This window comes from Camelus bactrianus, chromosome 2 (assembly GCF_048773025.1).
Source record: "Camelus bactrianus isolate YW-2024 breed Bactrian camel chromosome 2, ASM4877302v1, whole genome shotgun sequence".
Classification (NCBI taxonomy): Eukaryota; Metazoa; Chordata; class Mammalia; order Artiodactyla; family Camelidae; genus Camelus; species Camelus bactrianus.
Genome location: NC_133540.1, coordinates 85757531 through 85778758, shown reverse-complemented (window position 1 = coordinate 85778758; position 21228 = coordinate 85757531). Strand labels below are relative to the sequence as shown.

The 21228-nt window shown below is 38.3% G+C and overlaps 1 protein-coding gene and 1 pseudogene across 6 annotated transcripts in view; one reads left to right on the top strand and one right to left on the bottom strand.

Annotated features, from left to right (window-relative positions):
- The window catches only part of MTHFD2L (methylenetetrahydrofolate dehydrogenase (NADP+ dependent) 2 like), a 115194-nt gene that overhangs the window by 7303 nt on the left and 86663 nt on the right, over positions 1-21228 (bottom strand). For 5 of the 6 annotated variants that reach the window (XM_074345073.1, XM_074345081.1, XM_074345098.1 and 2 more), the window contains one exon: positions 14332-14457. In XM_074345073.1, coding sequence (XP_074201174.1) covers positions 14332-14457 — 126 coding nt within the window. Of the gene's footprint in view, positions 1-14331; positions 14458-21228 lie in introns of those variants that run through there. The other variant, XM_074345089.1, reaches the window with a different exon arrangement.
- Positions 1083-11486, top strand: LOC123612606 (bolA-like protein 3 pseudogene; annotated as a pseudogene).

Here is a 21228-nt window from a genome sequence, read left to right as displayed (position 1 = left end):
AAGCATCAAGATCTTATGGCTGTCTAAGGGGGTAAGAAAGAAGGATAGAAGGCAATGCAAGCATACGGAATAGTAAAGCAAAGGAGGTTTGGACTTGACAATGAAGCGGACTCAATGGAGGAGCTTAAAGAAGTTCACCATGACTGAAGCACCTAGCGGAAATGAGGAGTAGAAAGAGATGAGGCGAGGGAGGTGGTCCTGGGCCTCGTGAACCCACAGTGAGGGGTCAGGACGCTTAGGATGGGTGATGGCAGCTATGGTTTCTGCGAATAAGCTTTTAAAAAGACTTCTGCGAGTGAACTTGGTTATTTATATATTTAGGAATAACCAGTTTTGCAAGATGAGAAATTGGAGAGAAAATGTGTACTACAAGATAATTTTCAGAAGAAAATTATAATAAAGGAGAAATTCATGTTGCAGTTTCATAAAGTTTCAAGGTTTTGAATGCTATTAAATTTTTTTATTCAAGAAATCGGTTTTCAGCCTGGAATCTAAATCTAATCTGCTGGGCTTCCTTTTCTCTGCTAGGTAGGGAGCTACTTTTTATCATGTTACTGAATTCAGATTTCTAAAGAGAAGAAATAAGACAGGTTTGGCTTGACATTATTTTCATCATTTCTTACTTGAAGTTAACCATCTTTCTGTGTCAGGAAAGGAACAATAGGGTATGGAGCAGAGGTTTAAAATCTGAGGTTATGGCAGGGATGCTGAAAGAAAGTATGTATTCAGTTTATGTGTGTGCCTCAAAAAAGTCCAGTGTGACACATGGTCACAAGGTGTGGAAATATTACTAATTAAGGATACTTATAGCAACATAAGGGGAATTAAAATGCCTTTTAACAATTAATGTAAGAATAAAATAAGAAGTATGTGATCATTAACTTTTTGGCACCAGCAACCCATGCTTCATGACAGGGTGTCTCTGGTTTGTGTGTTGTGTGTCATTATTTCCTCTAGAAACTCTATGTTCCCAGATTCCCAGGGCCTGGGCTTAAAAATCCAATTTCATCTAAGATACTTTTGTTAGGAAGACTCACTAATTCTTAGGCAGATAGTGAATTTCTGCTTCAGTACATTATACACTATTCCAAAATTCCCAAATAATGGAATTTTCATATGTAACTAAAAATAATTAATGTTGCTACTACCATTTGGAAATTGTATCTTCTGGCAAAGTCAAAGAATATATTTGTGCCTTGTAAGTCTATTTTGGGGTGGAAGAAGAGGAATTGATATCTCAGGTCCCTATGGTATTGTTTTATTTCCCTTTGTATTTTGTTCAATTCTCTGTCTCTTTCAAGGAAGTACTCTAAGCCCATGTCAGATTTCCAACAATGCTACAACTCATTTTTAAAACCAACTCCCTTCTCCCAAAGGAAAAGGGATGATTCCTTATCTGTGGCAATGCAGCAGAAGGAAAATTCCTTGTCCCACTCATAGGAATTTCAGCCTCCTAGAATCCATGTGTAATTGTCTAAATTAAATGCCTGGAGATTTTCCCATGCTTCTAAATGCAGTCCATTTAGGCATGACCTCTCTCAAACATGTCCACTGTAATGAAGGAGAGACAAGCTTCAGGAAAATGAAGTACATGAATAACAACCAGAAAAACCTGACTGGCATAAGACTGGAGAAAAGTATGACTCAGGAAGCAATATGGAAAACACTCCACATTCTTATGTGGTTGATATAAAAAATGACACTTAAGAGCATGATGAGTGAGAGAGAGTAAAGGGCTCCTTGCAACTGAATGGCTCACCACTGAATTCTTGCAAGGCAACAAGGAGTCAGGTGGCCCAGAGGCAATTTACTATGCTTTCTCTTGCATTTACCTAGTTGCCTGATTCCTGGGGTTTCTACAAGTTTTCTGCACATATTAAGGCATTCATTATCATGGCTTCTAGTCGGGTATTAATGGAACAGACAGGATTGATGCCTTACTGGGGACAAGAGTATGAGACTGTGATCACATTTGTATACGAATTGTGTTGGCTTCATTAGGCTGGTGAGTTGTACTTACAAAGACTTCCTTTACCTATTTACTATACTCTCTGTATGAATAAGGTGGCTGAGCCTTTTTTCTTTTGCTTTAGTGACTGTTATCCTTATGTTAAATCAAATCTGTATCTCCCCCTATCTGTCTCATAGATGTGAATATCTAAAAATACCGCTCGTACCACTTAGATGACTTTCAGTGAATCCAAATAGTCAATCAGTCACCTGCTGAAATTTTGAAATTGTTTTCTACAAACTCTGTCTATGGCCCACCAGAGGAACCTCCTTTCTGACCTTGAATGGTGTTAGCCATCTTTGCCAATTTCCATTTTGGTAGGTAGGAGTGGGGATCACTGTCATGGTATTTCTAATACTCTGTCAACATGACTAAAACTATCTTCCTTTCATGACTTCCTTCACAAAAATGTATTATTTACTCTTGTTGTTCTCCCCAGTCCTTTTTCCTCAAGCCACTGGGACATTCCTATGATAGAGTGGCCAATCTGTAAACTAGATAGGCTGTTTTGGAGTATCCTCAAAATGTCTTGGCAGGACCTTGATCTCAGTGATCTGCCATAATCAACCCAAGACACTAGAAGATGATACTGTCCTCCCATAGATAGCTTTATTTTTAAAAGCTGAGAAACAACTACAACAAATCTCATCATTAAGTATAAAAGAAGAAGAAAGACTTACAGAGGCATCAGGCACTTCTTTTGTTCCAGCAGACAGCTTTTTTGTGCTTCAGCTTTAACTATTCTCTATAAAGGTAGATCATTCAGTGTCGAAAACATCCTACTTTTTTAAAAAGAATGTCTCTAAAGACTGACCTGATTTCAAAGACCTAGACTTTACAGTAAGCATCTTGACCATGTGGTAAGCAACAAGGTGGCAGTTGGGTCACTGGTAGGAATATCATAGTGACGATCAGTGGTTCTACCTGTTTTCTGAAATGACATGTGTGGCACTATGACCACAGTATTAGTAATAGCTTGTCTAACAGAGGCATTTGCCAATTTCCATCAGCTTTTTTCAAAGTGGCTGTAACCTCTGGGTTTCAGTGTTAGGTCTTCTTTTATACCAAAGCTGGACTTTTGAGCTACCTTGTAATCATCTAACACAAAACATTGATATTTTGAGCCAGACTGATCAACTATATTATTATAAACTGAATGTTTGTGTTTCCCCAAAACTCATATGTTGAAATCCTACACTCCAGTGTGATGGTATTAGGAGGCGAGGCCTTTGGGAGGTGATTAGGTCATAAGGGTTCCACCCTCGTGAATGGGATTACTACTCTTAAAAAAAAAAAAAAAAAGACCCCAGAGAGCTCTCTTGCTCTTTGTGCCAAGTAAAGATACAATGATAAATTAGCTGTCTGCAACTCAGAAGGGGGTTCTCACCAGAATCTGACTGTGATGGCACTCTGATCTTGGACTTCCAGTGTCCAGGACTGTAAGAAATAAATGTTTTTTTTTATACCACCCAGTCTATAGCTATAATTTGTTATAGCAACCCAAACTGACTAAGACACATATCATCAAATTAAATGATTAACACTGAAAACTGACTTGGTAGAGAGTCAGTTTAATTGGGTTCCTTACAATATCACAGATTAATAGTTCTCTCAAAATGGTATCATTCCAAAATAGTCTTATTTCCTTAGAAACTGGTAACATGTGCTTACTTTCCCATCTTGTAGAACACCCATTTGGGAGTAAGCAGTGCAAAACCACTTCCGGAAGAGGCCTGCTTTGACATATAATCTGGAGACTATAAGTTCCATGAGGGCAGGGACTTTGTCTATCTGTGCGTGCTATATCCTTAGTACCTGGAAGGTGTGTTGAGTGAGAAATATGTGCTGATTAAATCAATGTATGACTCAATGGATGTATCATTACTGAATCAGGGTTGTTGTAGATAAATAATGTGTTGGATGCTACCTTGAGGGAGAGCTTTTGTTCCCATTAAGGCAATTTTAAGGAATTACTCCTGTAATATAAGAGTGACACTAGAGATTTGTAAGTATCGAGGATGATCATACACCAATGACCAATGACGTGACTAAGAAGGCTGAGACCTGGTACGGGATGGAGATACAGAAGAAATGTAGGACAAGAAGCTTCCCTTACGGAGGCAGACAATTTAGTAGGGAACAACTAAATAAAAGTGCAAGGTAGTATAGGATTAAGAGCAAAATGAGTAGGGCAGATTGAGATCTACCACAGGAGTTTGGAGAAGATGAGGATAAACATGAATGCTTTAAAGTTGATTTGTATGAGTGTTGGGTGAAAACAGGCCTGACCAGAAGAGAGTTGAGGCCAGAAAAGTAATGAGGAGCAGGGTGGTAACTGAAATGTGAAGTGATATACTTTCAGGTTAGTACCATAGTAGGAACAAAGAGAAAGGCCGAATAATATGCACACACAGACACACACATACACTGTCTTCTCAGCAAGTCACATACATTAGCTCATGGGAGGTGATTATTTCACTTAATCTTCATAACAACTCTATAAGATAGATACTATTATCTGTTTTTCAATGATAAAATCAAGCCTCAGAGAGGTTAAGTGATTTGCCAAGATCATAATTGTTTTAAGCAACAGAGCTAGAATTCAAACTTCAGTCAGCCTAACTCCAATCATAATCTTTTATGAAGAGTCGTACATTTTATATAATCAGCATGGAGTAAAAGGTAGCTCTCAGGTTTCAAATGCAGAGTACTATGCACAAACAAGACATCTGGAGGTGACAATAGTAAAAGAAGAGAAAATGTAGATGAGATGCTTTAAAAGCACGCCAGGAGTTTTAGTTTTTTCTAGTAGTTTCTTAGAAGACTGGTACCTTCTATGTAATTCTAGACCCTCTTCTCTCCTCAGGTTTTGACTATTGGGTTGGAGTTTTGAAGCATAATTCTGATCAGATGGGAATCCCAAATTATAGGTTCCCTTTTGCTCTAGGAGAGATTTCTTGTCCAGTGGACAGTCTTTTGAAGAAAGCAAAGTTCCAGCTAATCTGGGGACAAATCACAATTATTTAGAATATCATACATCATTCAACAAACAGTGTTGGACCTATTATTGAGTACATAAGGCCTTTTGTAATTTTTCTTCCTTCCCTTTGATCTCCTGTTTCCTCCACATGGAAAGAGCCCCTTTTTCCCTCTGCCCACTCTCTGTCCTGTATACGCACATATAGATGAAATTTATCCTTTCAGATTCATCTCGAAAGGATTCTAGAACAAGTACCTTCACTCTTGCCTATTTGAAAACTCTTAGAGTCATAAATGATTCTCCTCTTTCTTTTATATCTAATCATTTAGCCAGTCACTCTAACTCTCCCTTTAAATTATATCTACCATCTAACCACCTCTTAATACTTTCACTCATTACCACCCTGGTCCACGCCCCATCTCAGATAATTTCTTATTGCATAATTACAATAGGCTCTTACAAGGTACCGTATTTGTACCCTTAGCTCTCTAAGGTCTATTTGCCACTCAGAAAACCAGGGTGATCCTGTTAAAATGCAAGTTAAATGTCATTTCTTTGTCCTAGATCCTCCAATGGCTTTCCACTGCACTTAGAGTAAAATTCAAATTCCGTTCCATGGTCTATAAGGCCATTCATGATGTGGCACCCCTGTTGCTACCTCTAAGTATGCCCAGGGCTGGGCACACACACAAAAACCTTAGTACTTGGACCAGAAGAAGCGTGGGTCTTAGGGACCCTGTGCAGCCCTAGGCCTGAGAACAGTAGCCAAGGCTTTCTCATAGACTTGTCCCCAGCTCCTTGCAAGTATGACCCAGGCCTTCTTGCTCTGGGCTGTGTTGAAGTACCACTGCCCTCCTACTGGGGACTCGATCGGCTGTGTCCAGGCCTGGCCCTTGGTCTCAGGAGAGACTCGTGGCAGTGGCAACAGCCCCGTCTCCCCAGGCCAGGGGCCCTGAGTCTGAGTCAGACTCCCCAGTCCACCTCTTGGCTGACATGGCCCAATTCAGCCTTGGCTGACCTACCCTCTGTAGCTACCCCATTTGTCTGATGTTCCAGATTCACCCCAGCCCAGCCTGGGACACCCTGGGAGCCCTTTCTTGGGAGGCAGGTCATCTGGTACCAGTTCGTGTGCCATGGTGAGGCCAGCAGGTGCAGCGAGTAGCTTGCGGACCCAACCCTGGCTGGTTCCCCTCCCTGCATACCACTCTGAGGGCCTCCTGCTCTCCTGCTGCATCTCACTTTGTGAGTCTCTCTTTCTCTCCAGTCAAAATAAATGATAAGTCATATGCCTTTCCTTGTCAGGACACGGTGCAGATGGTGTCTGGGCCAAGGCTGGTCTCTAGACCTGCTCCCTCTGTTAGTTTTCTGATTCCTAGACGTACTGCTTGACATACATTTCAATAAAAGATATGGCCTAGTGAATTTGAATGGCTACTGAAAACATCAGTCATGATCAAGAGACTGAAAATAAGGTCAGTAAGGTGGTGATGTGAAAAATGGAAGCCACAAAAAGACGATATAATTTTTGACATTGCGTGCAGTAGTCAAAAAATGTCTAGTCTCTACCAATGATTGAATAATAAAAATGAATGTAGTTATAACTAAAGATATTTTGATGAGGCTGTACTAACTACAGAAATTCTATTGCAAATCTAAATACCTTTCACTTACAGAGAGTTCAGAGTTAACACTGTAAGAACTGAGCCAAGATACACCTTTGCTGACACTAGGCATCCATTAACCTCATAGGAAAGAGTTAAAAAGCAGGTCATGTTTTGAAACTGACTGAAAAGCAAGCAGACAATAATGAGATTGTTCCTGAGGTTTTCACAATGGAATGAATTCAGAGAAGACTGAATGGTATATGGATGCTGGGTGAAGAAATCACTTTCTCTCTGTCTCTCTTTTTTTTCCCCAAGTAAGAGATTGGTCTTCAAGTTCTTATGTACAGAATGGATCATTATTCAGCCAAGTTTGGTCTCCCATCTAGAGACCACGGATTCCATAGCTTTTTCACTCCCACATAGGAGTGGCCACGTGTCACATGTTCAGGTCAATAGGGTGCTAGCAGAAATGATATATGCAACTTCCAGTTCAATTTTTTTAAAGGTGAAGTCACCTGACTGTCTCTCTTTCACCTTCCCATGGAAGAAACCATGTATGAGGAGGTAATTCAACTGTCATCCAATAATGCTCAAGTGGAACATGTTATGGGCTGAATTGTGTCCCCTCAAAATGTGTATGTTGAAGTCTTAACCTCAGTACCTCAGAATGTCAGTGTATTTGGAGAGAGGATCTTTAAAGAGGTAACTGAGTTAAAATGAAGCCCTTGGGGTGGGCCCTCATCCAATATGACTGATGTCCTTCCAAGAAGAGGAAGTTTGGGCATCACCCAGGCATGGCGGCACGGAGCTCGGCCACGGCAGTGCCTCTGCTCCACGGGACTGGGGCTTCCTCTTCTCTGTGCCCAGCAGATGTTTGCCTTGCAAGCTGAGGGGGCACTCAGAGTGACCCAAATTCTCAAAGAAAAGTTTCCCCGAGCTACAGCTATCAAAGTCACTGATGTTTCAGGAGGTTATGGGGCAATGTATGAGATTCAGATTGAGTCAAGAATTTAAGGAGAAGAAAACTGCCCGCATCACCAGATGGTAAATCAGGCACTAAAAGAAACCAAAGGCATGCATGGGTTGTGGATATTTACCTCCATCCCCAAACACTGACCACGCCCTGGCTGCATAGATGCTGCTGCTAACACCTTGGGTGAATCTGACTGACACCATTCTTTCCCAGGCATTTGACAGAAATTTTATCTATTTGGTTCATAGATATTTCCATAGTATAATTCTAGAACATGTTATCTATTTAGATGCTAATTAAAGGTAAGAGACAACTAAAAAATTTTTTTTCATTACAAAAAAAAAGAAGAGAAAATATGGATATAAACCTGTATAGAAGTGAAGATACAGGAAGCAGACGACCATCTATCTATAAGCCAAGAAAAGAGGCATTAGAAGAAATAACCCTGGCAACGCCTTGATCTCTAACTTGTAGTCTCCAGAATTGTATTAAATAAATTTCTTTTATTTAAGACACCAGTCTGTGGTGCTTAGTTACAACACTTCTGTCGAACTAATACAAACAGTAAGGTGGATGAAACCAGTAGCCCGGGATGAAGCAGGGCTGCGTAACTCCCTTGGCGGCCTGCCCAACTCCAGACTTCTATGGGAGCAAGCTAAACTACCCTGTTTGAGTTTATGTATTTTGGTGTCTCTTTGTCATAGCAGCTTAACCTATCCTCTTGTATAATACTTAGAGGGGAAAGGGGGAAAATAATTTAAGCATTTAACAAGAGAAAGAAGCAAACCATGATACAGTCACTAAACATAACCATGAACTAGAATCTCAGCATGGAACATAAATGACAAAAATGTAAGTGCAGAAGTCATGTATTCCTCAAAGTATGTAAAATATGCATACACAAACTATCTGGAAGCAACAACAGCAAAAAAAAAAAAATCAGTTCTGTTAGAAGATTAGACATTCTTTTCCATAAAAAGTGGCTTCTTTGTTTTTATAATTTAAATCAGCTTCATCAACAATATAATGTGCCTTTCGACTTATCTCTATAATTTCTATTTACTATTCTATAGGTCTAAGTCAGCAAAGAGCATCATTCTTAGCCCTTAACCCCACCTGTTCTGGTTCTGAGAAAAATGCCTACACGTTGTTCCTCCTTCCTGTCTCTTTGCTTCTTCTCACCAGTTCTTCCCAGCATTATCTCACTCCCTGCTTTGGTACAGACCAGTGGGAGGAGAGGTGTGGTCAGGGATGGAGGCAGGGAGGAGAGAAGCGACGGAACATTGAGCAGACAGTTCAGTTCCTTTCATTCTACCTCAGTCCCTGCAGAATTCATCACAAAACGGAAGTGAAGTTATTAAAGCTCCCCCAAATTACAGACACATCTGTGTATTACCTACAAGGTGTAAATGAGGCCTGAATGTTCACCAATGTGAACAAGCTTAGCTGAAGTAACAGCATGGGAAGTCAGTGATCAGATTGTTCAGTTGACAATATCCACTCAGTGAAGGGCTGTTCTGAAGGCATTGTGAGTATGAGCTTCTGAGTCCTGGCCCACAGACCGCTTTCTAGTTTGTTATTTATAACTTCCATCACATCATCTCTTGTTTCTATTTCATGAGAATACAGCCTTCTTTGTTGTAAATGTATGAATTTCCTTTCAAAGTTACCAATAGAAAACAATTAAAAGAAATTCCAGGGGAAAGTGGGTATGTCTCACTGTGGGTTTTTTTTGAAAAACATCTACATAGAAAATCCAAATTTTTCAGAAGATTATTTTATGATTATTCATAATGAAAAATGATTTTTAGACATACAAAATGATTTTATCACTGATGTTTTAAAAAACCATTTCTTCTTTTAATGTCCAATTAGACAGGGGTGCGATGTTCAAGTAGCTGAACGGGCATAGTAAGCATCTGTCAGATGCTGGAAGCAATGACGATCTGTCTTGAGTTCTACAGCAGAGGATCAATATAAGACAAAATAGCACTATAATTTAGCAATAACCTTAAGGCATTATTAACTCCTCAAAGCACCCAAAAAGGAATTGTGTTGCAGAGAAAACCTAGCTTGGATCTACTTTAAGGAAAAGCACCAGTGTGGTTTCCTAGAAAAGATGTTATGCAAAGAATACCTCCAACAATGCACAACCCACATGGGTAGTAACACTGAGAAATCGTAATCAAACACAACCCAATAAGCATGCAGTAGAAGTGATTATGACGTTGGATATGGATTTGAACTACATGACCGCTGATTTCACGAATTTTATTGGATATACAGATAAATACAGGCAGTGCTCACTTCTTATAGTAATGTAAGACCACAAAAATGACTGTGTGAGTTGAAATTGTGCAAAGCAATCTTAATAATCAATAGGGGAAATTACGTTTGTTCAATGACCTTTAAAAAATTTTGGTCAAAACATTAAAAACTCTCTTACTATTGTTTATAAATGTATAAGAATTGAAAGTAATAGTAAAAGTAGTATTTATTTATTATGCCATAATTTAAAACATAAGACACCTTGAGAATTAAAGTGCTTTATTTATTTGTAAAAATCTTATGCAGAGTAGTCTGACTGGTGCCTGTCTTCCTCTGATCATACTCCTTATGGTATGGGGCTAGCATCTTTTTTGTGATTGATGAATTGTAAGATTCCTTCCAAATTTAGTTCTGCTTCCAACATTCTGTCTGTCCTTTCAATGTCATGACAGATCTCTGAGAGTCCCTTTAATGTAGAGTTTTCTGCCAGCGTCCCTTCCTCTGGGGCATCATCATCCTTTCAGTCACAACCACTCTCCTCATTTATGTCAACTAGTTCACCTTCACTAAGCTTGTCTAGCAGTGTAGCTGGAGTCTCTCAAATGCCAAATGGTGGCATTGTCAATATTCCAAATTTTACTTTCAGCATTAGCACTTTTCATTTCTTTGCTGGCAATTCCCTCTTTCCGTGATCTAATTTTGTAAAATGTCATGTGGTTTATCACCAAGAGACAAGGAGTCAGTGTTGTCTGAACAGAATAATGGATGTGCCATGACCAATCACCAAGAGGTTTTGAAAGAAGTGATATGTGATCGGTCACAGACCATGATGCACATTTGCTACTGACATAATGATTTATGCACTGAAGAGCGAGCAGAGAAGCTTGCACTTTATGTGATGACAGTTAATACACCATGCTAACTGACATCTGAATCCCTTTACTGGGAGACTGGTGCTATCTAGCTACACCGTGGTAACAGATTTGTGTATATCAGAACCATGTGAAGGGAGGACTGTTGTGTACCAACACTGTTGTTCAGGCACTTTAAAAACTGCTATTATACATATCTGGGAGTGAGGGGAGAGGGAATAAAGAAATAACCTCATGTTCTAAAAGGGAACTATTAACCAAGTGACGTATAGGATAGTAGAGATAATAGAGGGTAGAGATTACAGGTGCCTATGAACCCACGGCGCCCCATACTGTGTCATTTCAGGCAAGATGCCCAGGCTCTGGTGCCTCTGTAAAATAGAGGATAATAACATTACCTACCTTTTAGGGTTATCATCAGAACTCAAAGTTAAAGAATATCTACTTACAGGGTTATCTTATATAAAAGGCTGAAAACAATACTAGCGCCCCGTAACACTTTATAAACACTAACTGTGAGAGCAGGAAATAAGAGCAGGAAACCCTAGCAGGTGAAGGAAGATGTGGTCGAGAGGAAATTATATCTAAACCAAAACAAAACACTGACGTTAAAGTCAAAGGGAAATATTTAGGATGTGTTTACGTCTCTTTTTTTGTCAAGAACAATAGTAAGTGGTGATGCAACCATCATGCTGTATTTGATGTAAAATATCGCTCTTTTTAGAGAGAAGCCTGATTCAAAATTGAAGCCAAAACTTCTAAGAATGAAGATTACAAATGGGCATCTATATTTTCTTAGATTACAAATGGGCATCTATATAAGAGATAAAATGACTCCTGGTTTTACAGATCATTGCATTTGTGAAATAATTTGCCATTCTTTACATATTTCCAAGAGTGCCCAAGTAGGGTCACAGATGGAACTAATCTTTAAGAATTATTCCCATCAAAGTAATCTGCTTGAAATAGGTCATCCAGTTTCCTTTATTAGTGAGCCAAAGACTTCTGCAAGGACAGTGTACTTCAGCCCTGCGTTTTACCTTTATCTGGTGTATCCATCTGGGCTATAGTTAGAGTGAAACTTCCACCGATACTCAGCAGCCACACTTCCCCTGTGGCAACTTGCAGCCAAACGCTACCAATAAGTTTTGTGGCATAACCCACGCTGCAGTTCCTCCCTCTCAGCTGAGGGATCAGCCCGCACTCAGGTTAAGTCCTGATGAACAACCTGAAGAGCAACATGTCAAAACCTATCACTCGTGTGCTCCTCTGGGTGGCTGAGTCATGGCCTCGCCGGCAAGACCTTCTCTACCAAGTCCAGGTCTTCCTCAGGGCTCTGGCTCCAGGAACCAGCAGGGCAACAAGAGTAATATTATCAATCACATGGGCGTATTTTATGATAGGATCAGAAAAACCTGACTTTCCGAAGGTTGCAGTGTTTTTACACAATCACTTGGTAGCATTCAGCTGAATGTTCAGGATGCACTAAGTATTAGAGCTGGAAGGAGCCATGCTATCATTGCTATCATTTAACTGATAACAACATAGATGGCCAGAGAGGTTGCAAAGTTATAGTGTTCCAATACTAAATCTGAAAGCATCTCTCCAGTCTCCCAGTCCAGCGCTCTTTCCTATTCATCTTGCATCTTGTTTCTCTTGATCATTTCCTTTTTTTGTTTCACTATATACTTAGATACACATAACTGCAATTTAATTTAACAGATACTACCAAGGGATTGCTTATCTGTGACTTAGCATATGTACCCACCCCCAAAAGCTCATTTTTTAATATTTTCATAATACCCTTATGAGAAAAAAAATTCTTAGCTAAGTGTAAGAATGTATGGAAGTGATCTGAGACCAGTGAAATATCATATGAGAGAAGGGTCTTATAAAATATTGCCAACTGCAGGGTAAGCTTGCCCCACAAGCACAATCAAGGTTGTGCAGTTCAGACAGCCCTGCTTTTCCCGCCTTGAGCTGCTTATCATGTTCTGTCTGTGTCATCCCGGTGCATCGTAAGTGTGTGGTGATTTTGCAGTAAACACATGGTAACTATAATGCAAGCAAGAAGAAGAATGACAGTGCAAAAACTAATAAGGTCAGGTTTTAAAATGAAATGCATCCTTACTCTTTCAAGTTGAGAAATTCAAGTAAATTATTGATATCTCACATTAGTGACTGAACATGAAAATGAAATAAAGAAACGAGGTCATATCCTAGAGAGGTGAGCATGTAAGCACGACACAGATACAGATACACACACACACACACACACACACACACACACACACACACACACACACTAACTTGGAGGGCACTCCCTGCTAGGCTGGAAGCTTGATCCCTAGCAAGGCCCTGGAAATGACAGCCTGTAAGGGCAGGAGTGTGCTCTTTGATAAGGTCCATCTGTATTTGTTCTCTTAACCATTCTGTCCCTAGAGTATTTTGTCCTCAGGTTTTCCTTTTCTTTTTAGCGCCAGGCTCAGATTGCCCACTAGATCTGGTCCTTGATGCACCCTAGAAGCTCGCATACTTGGGGCCAATACCCTATTCAGAAAGACACTTCTGAGCTCCTGCATGTTCAACTGTATTTCACACCATGCTAGGAATTGGGTAAACCATCAGCTGATGACCAGATTCCAAGAGGTAATGTCAAATTTGAATTATTTTGAAAATTGCACTATTTTCCCCTTCAGTTTGTCTGTAAAGACACACTAATGACTAATGGAGTTCTTGCATGGCCTTGCTTTTTTGGCTGTAATGGTGAACCTAATATACACAATATTTCTAATATGAAAATATCTCCACTTTATTAGATGCATATTTTATTAGACATTTAAGATTCCTAGATTATTTTGAAAACCTGAATGCAAGTAAGTATCTGACAAAGATATTGGAAGTAAAATTGGATTAGGGGTCAGCATCAAAAAATATGTCTGTCTTGGTCCTCAGTTTCCTCATCTGTAGAGATAAGGCATTGGTTAGAATTGGTTTTTTTATTACTACACATTGGCTGCTTTATCTCCTTTACTGGCCGTTGAAATGGTAGCCTACCTTCTCTTTCTCATCCTCTTTAAAACACAGGTGAAGAATGTTGAATTATCCAGGTAACTGTCTGGATCTAAAATATAGTTGGGTTAGCAAACACACCCTACGATGACTTCTGGCTCTGAGAGGAATGACTGAGTAGAGAGCATGGATGGTGAAGGACACAGATATATTCCAACATGTCAAAATAATGCCGACTATAAAAGGCTGCCCGAATTCTTTCACTAAAAAAAACTGCATTACAAAGACTTTACTCTTCAAGTATTAATGGTGCAATTATGTTTTTCTCCCAAGAATGGATCGAAGGAAGAAAGGAAGGATAGAAGGAAGGACAGAAAGAAGGTAAGAAAGCAGGAAGGCAGGAGTAAAGGAAGGAAGTCAAGAGAAAGGAAGGAAGGAAGGAAGGAAGCAAATAAGTATGATTAAACTCTTTTCCCTCAGAGGGAAGAGGTGGAATGATTAATAACTTAATAGTGCCCCCATCAAATAGAAAGTTTCTCTTTCTTCTATCAAAACATGCGAAGTAGAATCTGTTTTTTCTTTCACTTATCAAAAGAGATATAATTTATTACCTTCAAAGTCCACATCTCCAACTAATTTTGTCTTTCCTGTCACTGGATCATGGACGTAGTTGATACCCACATCAATGACAGCAGCGCCTTCTTTAACCATATCAGATGTAATCAACTTCGGAATACCTGAAAGCAAAACAGAGTCGTAAAACACTGGGAAATACTTGAACTTCGTCCTCGAGTATGACAAAGGTTGATACATGTAATGTTTTGGTTGTCATGGCTTTAAAAAATATACAAAATATTTTGTTCCTAAGGAAGAAGCCAACTGCACTTGGTCATTTCTGATCAAGCAGAAGAACAAAAGTAGCACATGGCGGCATCTCTGGATGAAATCCTGCCAGGATTTACCCTTTCACCTTAGAGACTGCTTACCAGACTTCTCCAAACGAATATCTTCTTGAGCAGCATCTTTTTGTATTTCAAGTACTATAAACAGCATGAGATTATGGAAATAAAACAGGATTCTGCTGAAGGTGAGTGGAGTGGAGTGAAAACAACTTGGAAAATGGAGGGAGAGTGAAGGAAGAGAGGGAAGGAGGCAGAGAGGAAGGAAGGATGAAAAGGATGGTAATAAATCATATTCCTCAGGGTTGTGGTAAACTGTAAAGTGCTGTTCACAAAGTGATATCTCATCAACTCCAAATATGAAAGGCTATCTTGAGCTTTCTTTTTATTTTTTCTTGGTTTCATTGATTCATTTTATCTGTATATGACTTGGAAAGGTGTAAGATACAGTAAGTTCTACTCACTATTTTTCCATTCCAGTTTGAAAGGTACTCTACAGAGATCTTACATCACCATCTATTTTCACAACTCATTTCAAATGTTATTTCAACAGTACCAGCTAACGATGGCTAGTGTTCCATTTGTTTTTGTTAAAAATTAACAAACTGTTCCCAAATTTAATTTCTTAAAACAATAATTTACTATTATGTTTCATGATTCTGTGAATTAGCTGAGCTCAGCTGGATGAATCGTCCTTGGGGTCTTTCATATAATTAGAGTCAGATAGTGGCTGAGGCTGGAGTCATCTAAAGATGTGGCTCGGCTGCTTGTCTAAGATGGCGCACTCACTTGGCTGCAACTGATGCTCATGGTGGCTGAGCTCAACTGGGGTTGTCAACAGGAGCACACAGGTGTGGCCTCTCCACGTGGCTCGGGCTTCTCACAGCCCGGCAGCTGGCCTCCAAGAGTGGGTGTTCTGAGCGATAAGAAATAGAAGGTGCCCGTTGCACAGTGTCACTTCTGTCATATTCTATTGGTCAAGCAGTAACAGAATCCACTTAGATTTAAAAGGGGGAATAGAGACGCCACTTCTCAATGGGAGGAGAATCGAAGGATTTGTGACCATCTTTTCTCTACCAGAATGCCTCTGGTTGACATTGTGTCTGGCAGGTGATTTACACACTTTCACATTCTACATCCCTTGCCAGAAAAGGGTTACCTATTGTTGTGTTGTCAGAGGCTTTCCTTTAGCATCTGAATATCCACTAAGCATTCCAGGTGGCTTAAATGTCACCCTGTGATATATGCGAGTAAGAACTGAAAGTGGCAGTCAGTGCCAAGACAGATGCTGCTATCTGATAGGTTCCTCACTCATATAATGATACCAATGAAGCATCAGTGATTAAGATACATTTTTTTCACTTGCTTCCAATACTATCCCATAGAACTTCTTTCTTTCTATCAGTTCTCCCATAGATATTGAGTATTGCTCTAAAGATAGTTATAAAATCCTGTTTCTTCTTGGCATCCAATAGGAAAAAAAACATAATTATGGCCACAGGAAATATTTTTAAGATGAAAATGTTGATGAAATAGTTGTTAAAATCCAGCTCCTGTGCTTTTGAGAAAGATCCAACTCTCCCTTCCAAATGTAATTGTTCATTACAATTTCTCAGAGAATATCAAACTGGCAATGGTCAAGTGTACAATGTTCAAAATAGAGGGAAATGTGAGCTTGATTTTAATTCCAGGAAAATTACAAAATGGAAAAACCTTAAATGCATGTTTGTTTTTTTCTGATGATGATGTTATGTATGTCCATTGTAGAAAATCTGAAAAACATCTACAAGTTTAAAATTACAATAAAAGTCACTATAATCTTGCCATCCAAAGATGGTAAATGCATTTTATTGTTTTTATTTCTAGGATTTTGAAATATTTCTGTATTAGATATAAAGTACGATGCCTGTTTATTTTGTTTGTATTGTGCCTATGTATCTTACCACTTTGCTTTAAAATTAAAATGTGAGCATTTTCCCATTTCATCAAAAATTTGAAATTTAAAAACCACATGAAAGAATTATATGAATTATCACAATAAGTCATTCATTCCTGCACTCATTGCAATATTTTGCTGCTTTAAATAATGCAGTGATGATCATTTATGCTCAGAAAACTATGATGATTTCTTAATTGCAGCATTAACTTTGACAAAAACTTTCACTGAACCCTTATTAATATGATGGAAAAACATGGGTTGGATAAAAGCTCTTGTTGGTAGTTGTGGTAGTTGTGATACTGGTTAAATAACATATTCTGTCTGAAACTACGAATGCATCTGTAAGCAGGTCTATTGAGGTCTTCCATGAAAAATATTTTTTCAGTGCCATTTTCAAATTTTATAAACAACTCTGAAGAACACATTGGCACTGTGATGGTTATTTTATCTTTGTCCTCCCCCATTTCCACCTTTCTCTGCTCTGTTTTATGGCAAGGATGAGACTGGTCCTTACAGAGGTTTTGTGTGCTTCCTATCTCTCTTGGAACTCGTGTCACAGCCACAAGTACAAGTTCACGCTAACCTACTGGTGGATTCAAATCCTGTAGAAGAGAGCTAAGGTGTTTCAGTCCTGGACTCTTCTGGACCTACCTCAGTCTAAACCTGATCATTCCACCTCCAATGTAGACTCTTGCTTCTTACATGGATTTGTACCATATCCCAAATTCTTATACTTACCTTTCTAAATGGCATCGTTTCACCAAGAATAATTTAGAATTATAATAGCTATTCTGAGGAACTTGTGATGTGAACAAAAGTGTTCTTTTGAAAGGTGCCTTAGAACATAATGAATACAATTCCAAGCATCCAGTGGTCTGCATACTTTAATGTTTTTGAGGAAGTATCCAAAGGCATTTAGATTCCAAAATTGTTCCCTTAAAAGATGTCTTGGCCAAGCAAACAAAAGGTGAAAAACTAATAATGGTCTCTCTTTTAGGTTCCTCTAAATCTCAGTACAAATCTAACAGCCTTTATCCTATTATTTACCTTCCCCCAACCTATGTTTCTGCATTTCCTCTGACTTGTTCCTTTTACCTTCTGGTTGACTAGAAATCCCCAAAGTGCAATTGCTTCATAAAATTAAATCCCCCTACCCGATATAAGAAAAACTGCATTGGTTTTAAGATCTAGTTTCATATTGAGCCAAAAGCCAAATATTAAAGTTGTTTTAAAGCCTAGAAAGAAAAAAAATTGCAGAGGAATTAGGAATAGTTTTAGGAGTGTATAATCCAGCACCCCCAAATATACATCAAATAGTACATATGTTCAGATGCAAAAGAACTGGATGGAAAGACAGCATTCAAAGACCCCAGATTGCTTAAGAAATCAGAGGGTTTTAGAAAAACTGCATATATTGGAAAGTATCCCCCCAAATCATTCCTATAAACATAGATTGAACCCTGATTCAGTCCCATAAGCAAAGACAGAAGCCATCCTCCAGGGAGTTCAGAGATAGGCTCTGTAATACCTTTAGACAGTGTTCAGAAGTAACTCCTGATAAAGATGTAGTGAGCTCTCTAACTTCCATGAATAACCTTAGCCTGAAATTTAATACACAAGAAAAACTAGAATGGATAATAGCCCCACTGCCAGACTTCCAGCACTTGGCTGAGCATTTTTGAAAGAACGTAAGAACAAAACAGAGTAAGACTCAGAGTAAAGCTATGGCCTTATGGATAAAACAATTAGACACTCACAGTCATTAAAGAGGAAGACACAAAGAGAGAAACAGAAAGAACATTGGCACAAAAGAGAAAAAAAAAAGGAAGCGAACAAAGCACTTTGTTCATTGAGTAAGACGAGAAGCAAAAGGAATCAAATACCCAATCTCTCATTTTATCCTTAAATTCACAAGGAGAAATTTCTAACAATGCTAAAGGACAACCTTTTGCTTGATCTGGGCACAACTTTATTAGCCTTAAACTTTTTTATTCAGTATCTCCCTTGGAGTAAACAGACTACTCAAGAGGTGGGTCTCTAAGAATCCTTAGGTACTCCTCATGTCCTGGCCCGGAGCAGAGGTACAGTCTTGCCTCCTCAGTGACCCCACACTTGCTAACTTGATAGGGAGAGATGTACACTGAAAATGGAATTACCAGCAGATTTAATTATTTCTTGATGGACTCTTTGTTAAAAATCCCTAAGAACTCCCTAGTCATAATAAGGTCACAGCTAATTTGAATACTGACTTATGCTTACTTACTTTCTATTATCAAGCCCCAATTGAAAATCTCAAAGAAGTGCTTGAGTTTTTTGTGGGTTACACATCTATGATATTGGCATCATTAATGGGACTGAACTTCTGTCTAAATGTACATAATACTCTCTTAAAGCACAAGCTAAGGAAAGACTAAAACCAAAAAAAAAAAAAAAAGGGCTGATTGTTAACACTTTCATCCTTCTAGTTAACAATACCAATGGATGAGGATATAGATTCATTCAGAACTTTAGACGCATAAATAGAATATTCATTCCCTGGTTCCCTATAGTAGCAAACTCAAATTCTATCTTATAGGACCTCCTGAGACTATATATTTTACTTTTAGATGTGTATTTTGTTTTCTTTAGTGTCCTTTTAGATCAATAATCAATACTTGTTTGCCTTATTTTGGAAATGTCAACACTATACATACCTGTGCTGTTATACCCAGGAGTTTACTAAGGCACCCTCATACTTTTTACAAATCCTCAACCAGGACCTAAAGAATCTGAAATTTCCATGTAATTCTGCTCTTATCATTCAGAGGAGGACTTGGGGCAGAACACATATTTCAGAAAATACGATTCAGAAACTGAATTTCAAGGTTCTAACAGTTCAGAGTATGTTTATGTTAGGCTGGTCCATCAGCAGATATATTCCTCAGGTACATAGGTAATAAGAAACATTACAAGTACAATAAAATGCTGTTAAGATTTTACAGAAACATTTGCTGTTGCAAACTCTCACCTTAACATTTATCAATTTCAAAACTCTCATATCAGCTGTCTAAATTCCTGATAAAACATACCAACTCTATATCCTAGGATACTCAGTAACATATGAAATTTAATTGTTACTTATAATATCATCATTAAAAATTCCCAGCTTTGTCCCAAATAGCCAAAACAATATTGAGAAAGAAGAACAGAGCTGGAGGAATCACCCTCCCTGACTTCAGACTATCACAAAGTTACAGTAATCAAAACAGCATGGCACAAAAAACAGCCACATAGACCAATGAACAGAATGGAGAGCCCAGAAATAAACTCATGCACCTTTGCTCACTTAATATGACAAAGGAGGCAAGAATATACAATGGACAAAAGACAATCTCTTCAGTAAGTGTTTCTGTGAAAACTGGACAGCTACATATAACAGAATGAGATTAGCACATTCTCTAACACTATATGCAAAAATAAACTCAAAATGAATTAAAGACTTAAATGTAAGACCAAGGACCATGTAACTCCTAGAGGAAAACACAGGCAGAACACTCTTTAACATAAATCATAGCAATATTTTTTTTGGATCTGTCTCCTAAAGCCAAGGAAATAAAAGCAAAAATAAACAAATGATACATAATTAAATTTAAAAGCTTCTGTACAATAAAGGAAACCATCAACAAAACAAAAACCTATTGAATGGGAGAAAATATTTGCAAATGCTATGACCAATAAGGGGTTAATATCCAAAATATATAAACAGCTTATACAACTAAACATCAAAAAACAAACAAACAACAAACAACAAACAACTCAATTAAGACATAGGCAGAAGACCTGAATAGATAATCTTTTTCCCAAGGGGAAATGCAGATGGCCAACAGGCAAATGAGAAGATGCTCAACATCAATAATCATCAGGGAAATGGAAATCAAAACCGCAATGAGATATCACATCACACTTGTCAGAATGGCTGTTATCAAAAAGAACACAAATAACAAATGCTGGCGAGGATGTGGAGAAAAGGGAACCCCTGAACACGGTTGGGAATGTAAATTGATGCAGCCACTGCAGAAAACAGTATGGAGGTTTCCCAAAAAACTGAAAATATAACTACCACATGACCCAGCAATTTAACTCCTGGGTATATATCTGAAAACAAACAAACAAAACACTAACTTGAAACATTAATGCTAATTCAAAAAGATGCACCTCAATGTTCATGACAGAATTATTTACAATTGCCCAGATATGGAAGCAACCTAAGTGTCCATCAATAGATGAACTAATAAAGAAGATATGGTATATTCCATTTTATTTATTTATTTATTTATTTATTTATTTATTTATTTATTTATTTATTTATTTATTTATTTATTTATATAATGGAATAGTTCTTAGCCATACAAAAAGAATGAAATTTTGCCATTTGCAGCAACATGGATGGACTTGGAAGGTATTATGCTAAGTGATATATGTCAAGAGAGAAAGACAAATCCTGTACAGTATCACTTATGTATGGAATCTAAAAAATACAACAAACTAGTGAATATAACAGTAAAGAAGCAGACTCACAGATGTAGAGAACAAACTAATGGTTACCACTGGGGAGAGGAAGTGGGAAGGGGCAATAAAAGAATAGGGGATTAAAGAGGTATAAACTATTATGTATACAATAAACTATGTCA